This window comes from Natator depressus, chromosome 2 (genome assembly GCF_965152275.1).
Source record: "Natator depressus isolate rNatDep1 chromosome 2, rNatDep2.hap1, whole genome shotgun sequence".
Lineage (NCBI taxonomy): Eukaryota > Metazoa > Chordata > Testudines > Cheloniidae > Natator > Natator depressus.
Window position 1 is genome coordinate 84,123,056 of NC_134235.1, and position 9,540 is coordinate 84,132,595.

The 9,540-nt window shown below is 46.3% G+C and overlaps 1 protein-coding gene across 2 annotated transcripts; it reads right to left on the reverse strand.

The window, feature by feature from the left end:
- Positions 1-9,023, reverse strand: ZBTB14 (zinc finger and BTB domain containing 14). Of its 2 annotated transcripts, none has more exons than XM_074943130.1 (3): positions 8,981-9,023; positions 3,098-3,180; positions 1-2,544 (listed from the first exon to the last, which is right to left on the reverse strand). In XM_074943130.1, the coding sequence occupies exons 2-3, from the start codon at positions 3,098-3,100 to the stop codon at positions 1,201-1,203; spliced, it is 1,347 nt and encodes a 448-aa protein (XP_074799231.1). In that variant the 5' UTR covers positions 3,101-3,180; positions 8,981-9,023; the 3' UTR covers positions 1-1,200. The 2 variants fall into 2 exon arrangements, with proteins under 2 accessions (XP_074799231.1, XP_074799230.1); XM_074943129.1 differs by lacking the exon at positions 8,981-9,023 and adding an exon at positions 8,327-8,541.
- Between the last annotated feature and the right edge of the window lie 517 nt (positions 9,024-9,540).

Below are 9,540 nucleotides of genomic sequence, written 5' to 3' on the forward strand. Positions count from 1 at the left end.
TGCCCAGTTCTTCCCCCTCCCCGCTCACCCCCAACGTGTCCTGATGCTGTGAAACAGCTGATCTGCAGCAGGCGTTGGGAGGGAAGCGGAGGCGCTGATCGGTGGGGCCCGCTGGCAGGGGGCTGCTGGTGTGTGCTCAGCACCCACCATTTTTTTCCTGTGGGTGCTCCAGCCCCAGAGCACCCACAGAGTCTGCACCTATGCATCCCTTTGCCTCAGCTGTCCTGGGGAGAGTGAGGGGGAAGCTACATGACAAAGACAGTACAGTCTCAGATTGTATTATCTTTGATTAATTTTCATGGGGCCAGATTTGGAACAATATATCTCTCTACACATTCTGCCCACTTGTCCCCCCTCCCACCTCCATTCCATCCCCCGTACAGTGCACGAAAAGGCCTCTGAAGGGTACATGGAGGCAACTGAGCCCTACTCCTTTCAACACAGAAAGGGTAGATGAGTGCTGTGTCCTCTCCATTTGTTGATCCAGGGGACACATCTAGGCTATTATGAATGTGAAAAGTCTAACCTTTAGAAGAGCAAGTATTGTATGCACCAACTCACCAGCCAGATTAAAGAGAGGAATTTAAGGGAGTGGACAAAGAAGCAGGATAACTCCGCTTGACCAACTACCCAAAATAGCCAACTTGCTGCACTAATAGCTAATAAGTACAGTGAATGAGGAAAAAGGAGGAAATAAAAATGTCAGGATTCCAGCAGATGAATTTTTGTGGGTTCTAGGTGTACTATATGGTCCTTACGAAACTACACCCAAAAATCTAAAAAAAAAAAAAAAAAAAAAATTTGTTCCCACACTTATAACTTTTTCTACAAATTTCAGTTTTGTTAGACATAATTTACCTCATTGATACTAATGTGTACAAAGGACAAGTATGCAGAGGTTGTACTAAAACATCAAATAGAGATTTCCTCATTTTGTTTATAAAGGGCTCAGTCATTTTCTGAAATTAAAACATGTTAGTGCTAATAACAAAATTATTTTTATACTCTAAGAATACATATCTTTGAAGTATTTTAAAATACCTAACCAAGCACTGCTATATGCTCCTATGCAGTGTTCAATCCCTCTAAAAATATTTTATCTGAAAAGATAATGATCAGTCTAAACATGTTTCAACATTTAATTTTTGTTCAATTTAATTTCTTAAGTTACTTTTTGGATAAAGTTTTCTGCTTTTGTTTTTAACTACAAGCTATAGTTTCAAGTTGCTGCTCTGCTTCAGCTGCCATGGCTGCTGCCTGTAATTGTTCTGTTTCACTCTGGATGGCATTGGCTGTAGTAATTTGTTTCCTTTCACTGTGCATATTGTTCTCATGCCTTTTTAGATCAGATGCTTTAGCAAATGCTTTAGTGCAAGAGCTGCAGACAAAAGGTTTTTCCCCTCGGTGTCGTCTTTCATGATCTTTTAGATGGGACTTGTGCTTGAAAGCTTTATCACACATATGGCATGCAAATGGCCTTTCATTACTATGGACTCTTTCATGCTTTTTCAGATCTGGAGCTCGAATAAAAGACTTTCCGCAAACCTCACAGCTATAAGGCTTGTAACCTGTATGGATTTTCAGGTGCTCTTTCAAGTGAGCCTGTGTGGTAAACCCTTTAGTGCACATTTCACAAACAAATGGTCTATCAGCAGTATGAAGCTTTTCATGTTTTCTCAATCGTGCTTCATCAGTAAATGTCTTACCACACGCTTGACATGCAATCTGTTCCCTGTGACCATAAAGCAAATATTCAAACTTCATGTCAGCAGCTGCTGTTGTCCATCCTGGTGTCTGTTCATCTTTCACTTCACTTATGCCATCATTAAATGTTAGAGCTTGAGGGGTTTGAGATCCTAAGTCTTTTGATTCAGTTGTTTCCATGGGCTCCACTTCTTGACCATAGCAGTTTACTTTTCGAACCTCCTCACTCCCCAACTCTTTCAGAATTGCTTCTTGAACTCTTAGTGTATTAGTAGGGGATTTCCCATCTTCCTGACTTGGAGGAGTTCCTTCTACTGTCACATCTGATGGGCTATCATCATGATCTCCAATTTCCTCAACCTCATCATCTTGGTTATCATTAGATTCTCCAATAGATCGATTTATTTTCAGACAATACTTACTCTTGGATTGGGCATTTTCTTCGGGACTAGATACATCACGTTTCTGAGAACAGAGTTTATCCAAAAACCTAATCCCAAGAATCTGACCTGATGACATCATCAAATTTACATCTTCCTTCTTAACTGAAATCTTTGCAGTATACATATAATTTAGAACCTCTTCAAATATATCAGAACGAAGGAAATCTATCTCTATTACTGATGAGCTATCAACCTCCAATTTCTTGAAAAGCTTTTTGAAGTAGGTACTGCATGCAGCAAGCACACACCGGTGCGCTCTGAATTTCACATCTTCTACCACAATAGCTATGTCACAGAATTCTCCTTCCAGACGTTGTTCATTTAATGTTTTCAGAAACACAGTTTTGTGATCATCATCATTATATTTAATGCTTTCAGACATACTGATGAAAAACTCCTGGGGGGAGAGAGAGAGAGAGAGAGTCTTGACTTTTTACAAGTTACTCTAAAACACTAACTCATAAGACATGATTCTAAGTGTCATCTACAAAATCAAAAATAAGAATTATCAAATGAAAACTTTAGCTTAATTTGATCAGAACATGTACTCCAGACTGTAAAAAAGATTAATGTTAAGTCTCATTTAAAACTATTACATATGCAAAGGTTTTTCACCTAGTACCATGTACATACTTTGAAGAAAAAAATGCTATTTTTTTTCAATGACCAATTTTATTTTGAAGGAAATATAAATTTACTCACATATTTACATTAAATCTGCTTTTGTAATTCTAACTAGCATATTAAAATTTGCATTTCAATTTGACTTACTCAGAAACTTTGTGAAGTAAATTCCTGAAACTGCTGCAACACTAGTATTTCTTATAACAAAAAGAAATGTCAATAAGTATTTACACATTTAAAACATGTAAGCTCTAGAAATGTACATAAAATAACCATTTACCATTGTAACCAAAACTAAATACAAAATATAAAAGGTTAAGCCGTACCATGAACAATGCAGGAAATTTTCTTAATAATCGATCACTAAACTTTTGTCAGAAGACTAATCCTTATTATGCGCACTTTGAAACTGAAAGAAAGAACATTGGGGAAGGTAAGAACAGAGAATTATACACTGTCGTAATCTGTTTCTCAAATTAAATAACATTTTCAGCAATACTAAAAGTTATTCAGGAAATTAAGAGTCTATTCTCACATTTTCAAGCAGTTAAAAACTATACAACATGTTTTGTTAAAGTAAAATGCAAATGAAATGAAGTTTTGACTGATTTTATAGCAAACAGTATTTGATCTACGAATTGTATAGGTGATTAGGAAATAGCTATACAAGTACACCACAGCTGCAGAATTGTGTGCTAAAGGCACAATGGAATCCACAGCCCCAAATTAGGGGCCTAGGCTCCCCATACAATTCAAAGATTCCAAAGCCAGATGGAATCATTGTGATCATCTAGTCTGACCTCAAGTATAACACAGGCCATAAAATGTCCCCCAAATAATTCCTAGAGTGTAGCTTTTAGGAAAACATCTAATCTTGATTTAAAAATTACCAGTGATGGAGAATCCACGACAACCCTTGCTACATTGTTCTTATGGTTAATTACCCTCACTGTCAAAAATTTACACGTTATTTCCAGTCTTAATTTGTCTAGCTTCAACTTCCAGCCATTGGATTGTGTTGTACCCTTTTCTGATAGATTGAATAGATTTATTATATATTTGTCCACAATGTAGGTTCTTACATACAATAGCATTGAAACAATTTTTATAGTGCGGGTGCTGAAAGCCACTGAACAAAACTTTAAACCCTGTATATGATGGAAACCACTTCAAGCCAGGGAGTGCCGGCACCCACCCCAGCACCTCTGGTTTACAGATCGTAATCAAGTCACCCCTTAACCTTCTCTTTGTTAAATTGAATAGATTAAGCTCCTATCACTAGAAAGTACGTTTTCTAATCCTTTAATAATTAGAATCATAGAATATCAGGGTTGGAAGGGACCTCAGGAGGTCATTTAGTCCAACCCCCTGCTCAAAGCAGGACCATTCCCCAATTAAATTATCCCAGCCAGGGCTTTGTCAAGCCTGACCTTAAAAACTTCTAAGAAAGGAGATTCTACCACCTCCCTAGGTAATGCATTCCAGTGTTTCACCACCCTCCCAGTGAAAATTTTTTTCCTAATATCCAACCTAAACCTCCCCCACTGCAACTTGAGACCATTACTCCTTGTCCTGTCCTCTTCTACCACTGAGAATAGTCTAGAACCATCCTCTCTGGAACCACCTCTCAGGTAGTTGAAAGCAGCTATCAAACCCCCCTCATTCTTCTCTTCTGCAGACTAAACAATCCCAGTTCCCTCAGCCTCTCCTCATAAGTCATGTGTTCCAGACCCCTAATCATTTTTGTTGCCCTTCAATGGACTCTCCAATTTCTCCACATCCTTCTTGTAGTGTGGGGCCCAAAACTGGACACAGTACTCCAGATGAGGCCTCACCAATTTCGAATAGAGGGGGACGATCACGTCCCTCGATCTGCTCGCTATGCCCCTACTTATACATCCCAAAATGCCATTGGCCTTCTTGGCAACAAGGGCACACTGCTGACTCATATCCAGCTTCGTCCACTGTCACCCCTAGGTCCTTTTCCGCAGAACTGCTGCCTAGCCATTCGGTCCCTAGTCTGTAGCGGTGCATTGGGTTCTTCCGTCCTAAGTGCAGAACCCTGCACTTATCCTTATTGAACCTCATCAGATTTCTTTTGGCCCAATCCTCCAATTTGTCTAGGTCCCTCTGTATCCTATCCCTGCCCTCCAGCGTATCTACCACTCCTCCTAGTTTAGTATCATCTGCAAATTTGCTGAGAGTGCAATCCACACCATCCTCCAGATCATTTATGAAGATATTGAACAAAACCGGCCCCAGGACTGACCCCTGGGGCACTCCACTTGACACCGGCTGCCAACTAGACATGGAGCCATTGATCACTACCCGTTGAGCCCGACAATCTAGCCAACTTTCTACCCACCTTATAGTGCATTCATCCAGCCCATACGTCTTTAACTTGCTGACAAGAATACTGTGGGAGACCGTGTCAAAAGCTTTGCTAAAGTCAAGAAACAATACATCCACTGCTTTCCCTTCATCCACAGAACCAGTAATCTCATCATAGAAGGCGATTAGATTAGTCAGGCATGACCTTCCCTTGGTGAATCCATGCTGACTGTTCCTGATCACTTTCCTCTCATGTAAGTGCTTCAGGATTGATTCCTTGAGGACCTGCTCCATGATTTTTCCGGGGACTGAGATGAGGCTGACTGGCCTGTAGTTCCCAAGATCCTCCTTCTTCCCTTTTTTAAAGATTGGCACTACATTAGCCTTTTTCCAGTCATCCGGGACTTCCCCCGTTCGCCACGAGTTTTCAAAGATAATGGCCAATGGCTCTGCAATCACAGCCGTCAATTCCTTTAGCACTCTCGGATGCAACGCGTCCGGCCCCATGGACTTGTGCACGTCCAGCTTTTCTAAATAGCCCCTAACCACCTCTTTCTCCACAGAGGGCTGGCCATCTACTCCCCATGCTGTGATGCCCAGTGCAGCAGTCTGGGAGCTGACCTTGTTAGTGAAGACAAAGGCAAAAAAAGCATTGAGTACATTAGCTTTTTCCACATCCTCTGTCACTAGGTTGCCTCCCTCATTCAGTAAGGGGCCCACACTTTCCTTGGCTTTCTTCTTGTTGCCAACATACCTGAAGAAACCCTTCTTGTTACTCTTAACATCTCTTGCTAGCTGCAGCTCCAGGTGTGATTTGGCCCTCCTGATTTCATTCCTACATGCCCGAGCAATATTTTTATACTCTTCCCTGGTCATATGTCCAACCTGCCACTTCTTGTAAGCTTCTTTTTTATGTTTAAGATCCGCTAGGATTTCACCGTTAAGCCAAGCTGGTCGCCTGCCATATTTACTATTCTTTTGACACATCGGGATGGTTTGTCCCTGTAACCTCAACAGGGATTCCTTGAAATACAGCCAGCTCTCCTGGACTCCTTTCCCCTTCATGTTAGTCCCCCAGGGGATCCTACCCATCCGTTCCCTGATGGAGTCAGAGTCTGCTTTCCTGAAGTCCAGGGTCCGTATCCTGCTGCTTACCTTTCTTCCCTGTGTCAGGATCCTGAACTCAACCAACTCATGGTCACTGCCTCCCAGATTCCCATCCACTTTTGCTTCCCCTACTAATTCTTCCCGGTTTGTGAGCAGCAGGTCAAGAAAAGCTCCCCCCCAGTTGGCTCCTCTAGCACTTGCACCAGGAAATTGTCCCCTACATTTTCCAAAAACTTCCTGGATTGTCTATGCACTGCTGTATTGCTCTTCCAGCAGATATCAGGAAAATTAAAGTCACCCATGAGAACCAGGGCATGCGATCTAGTAGCTTCTGCGAGTTGCCGGAAGAAAGCCTCATCCACCTCATCCCCCTGGTCCGGTGGTCTATAGCAGACTCCCACCACTACATCACTCTTGTTGCTCACACGTCTAAACTTAATCCAGAGACACTCAGGTTTTTCTGCAGTTTCATACCGGAGCTCTGAGCAGTCATACTGCTCCCTTACATACAGTGCTACTCCCCCACCTTTTCTGTCCTGCCTGTCCTTCCTGAACAGTTTATAACCATCCATGACAGTACTCCAGTCATGTGAGTTATCCCACCAATTCTCGTGGCTCTTCTGTGAACCCTTTCCAATTTATCAACATCCTTCTTGAATTGTGGACACCAGCAGCAGTCTCACCAGTGTCAAATACAGAGGTAAAATAACCTATCTCTGCCTACTCAGGGTTCCCGTTTATACATCCAAGGATCGCAATAGCCCTCCTTTTGGCCACAGCATCACACTGGGAGCTCATGTTCATCTCATTATCCACCATGATCCCCAAATCTTTTTCAGAGTCACTGCTTCCCAGGATAAAGTCCCCCATCCTGAAAGTATGACCTACATTCGTTGTTTCTAAATGTATGCATTTACATTTAACCATATGAAAAAAGAAAAACACACCATACTGTTTGCCTGAGGATTCATGAGGAGAGTTAGGTGCCAAACCTCTGGACTAAAATTATAATGGGGACAACGGCACCACCTCCACCTCCTCTAGCTGTTTTGTGTGGCGTTTTGCATGCTTTGACAACATCTACTCCTACTGGATTGGGACCTGCAGGTTTAGGCATGAGATGGTCTCCGGAGAGCCTAGACTGAGGCATGCTCACTGGCAGAAACTTAGGCACCCTTGAACAATATATATTTAGATGCCTAGGGAGTTTAGGCACGTACAGAGAGTTAGGTGGCAGCTAAGTGGCATTTCTGAGGCTCTCAGTGGCACCTCAATGTTGGCCTCAGGCGCCTAAGTCCTTTTATGGATCAGAATTCCCCCCCACTTAATGACATTCTAAAATAATCAGGTATGAGAGGTGTACAGAACAGTTTCAATTTATAAAAGAAAACAAAAACAACTTTAAAAACTATGGGACTAGGGACTTTTTTTACAAATAATAAAGAGTGGTTGTTAATGGTCAATAGCATGTCCTTTTGCTTTTTTGTATAAACAAAACATTGATTTAAAATTTAAGAGTTTTCCTGTTGTCCCATTGATAAGCATCTTTTCAACCCAACAGATTGTTATGGGGAAACTGAAATAGTGTATACATAACACATTATCAAATCTCCTACCTAGTACCTACCCAGGAACAAACACTGAGGGGGCTTTTCAATCTAGCTGAGAAAGGTATCACCTGAGCCAGTGGCGGGAAGTTGAAGCAACAGAAATTCACACTCTAAGAATTATTTTGGGGGAAGTTCTCTAGCCTGTATTATACTGGAGATCAATTGGAAAATTTTGGCCTTGGAAAATTTAATCTGTATAAATGCACAGGTGTATACAAACTGAAAATACAAAATTTGCTAGCTTGTTTCAATTCTTGTAATCTTACAGCATGCACTGTGCTGCCTACTATAGAGCTAGTGTGCAGTGTAAGGCAACTGTGTAAAATTCCACTGAAAGAAGGGTCCCTTTTTTTTCAACAGGCAAGTAAAATTATGTTTTGTTTCCCCCTTTTTAAACAGTTCCCACACAGCACCCAGCGCTAAGGCGTCCCGACGGCCACCGAGCCTAACGTAAAACAACAACAAAGCTGCAGGAAGCCACGTGGTGTTTTTTGCTCCTCAAATCACCTGGGTTTCGGCAGCGGCGCGCACCTAATTGCGGCGAACACGCGAGTAAGGGGCCGAGCCAGGCGTGCGCCCATGGGCCTGGGTGTCCCTGGCCCAGTGCGTGCACCCGGAGCCAGCTGTGCGAGCGTCCCCGGGGCCGCGGCACGAGTCCAAGCGCGCGGTCCATGGCGGTGCGCGGCGCCAGGCGGGCGCTGCCGGTCTCTGCTCCTCGCTGCGGGCTGTTCGGGGCCGGAGCCCGGCTCCTTCTCCAGAGCGAGCCTCGCAGCGCCAGCCCGGGCCCGTCCGCGCCGCCTCTCGGGGCGGCGCCGGGGATAGGCGGAGGCGGGATCCCTCCGCACGGTGCCCGCGCAGCGCCCGCCCGCAGAGCGGCGGCGGCTGCCTCGCGGGGCCGGGCCGGGGCGCGCAGGCGGCGGCCCCGCTCCCCTTTGTTGCAGTGGGGGCTCGGGGCTGGCGCGCGGCGGCGGCGCCTCCTCGCGCGCGTCAGGAAGGACGGAGGGGGAGGCAGCGACGCGCGGCGGCTGCTGCGGCGGGCGCGTCTGTGGTGGCTCCGTATCCCCGGCGCGAGCCGGCCGGGCTGACGGGCAGCAGTCTCAGCGGCGAGAGCGCGCGCAGCGGCCCCACCGTGTGTGTGCGTGGGGGGGGAGCCGCGCTTACCTGCTGCTGCCGCCGCCGCGCTCAGTGCCGCAGTTCGCGGGGACGCTGGTGCTGGTGGGAACGGGGGGTTGGGGTGGGGGGGGGGTCTGCGCGCGTCTCTCTGGTCGTCGCCGCCGTCTCCTGCACGAGCACCCAGTGCGCGCGCGCGCCGGGGGTACGTGCATGCGCGGTGCGGGCGGGGCGCGCCTGCCGAGTGGGGGCAGGGGGACTCGCTCATTCTCGCGGGCGGGTCCCCCTTCCCCCGCGGGCCGCGCTGCAGGAGGCGAGGGGGGGCGCTCGCGCGCCGGGAGGCTCGCGCGGCCGCGAGGCGGTGACGTCATCCCTATGCGGGCGCCAAAAGAAGGAGCCGATTTCTCGGGAACCCGCCCAGCCGCCCTTGCGTGCGCGAGCTTAGCGCCAGTCCGCCTCGCGCAGCCGGCCCCCAGGGCGGCAGCGACCCGGGCGGGGCGCCCTGGTCCAGGCCAGCCGGGGAGGGACCCCCGGCGCCCTGCTCTAGCCGCTGGGGATGCGGGGCGACGGTTGCCGCGGGACCGCCCCGCGCCCCTCTCCGCAGCGCCGGG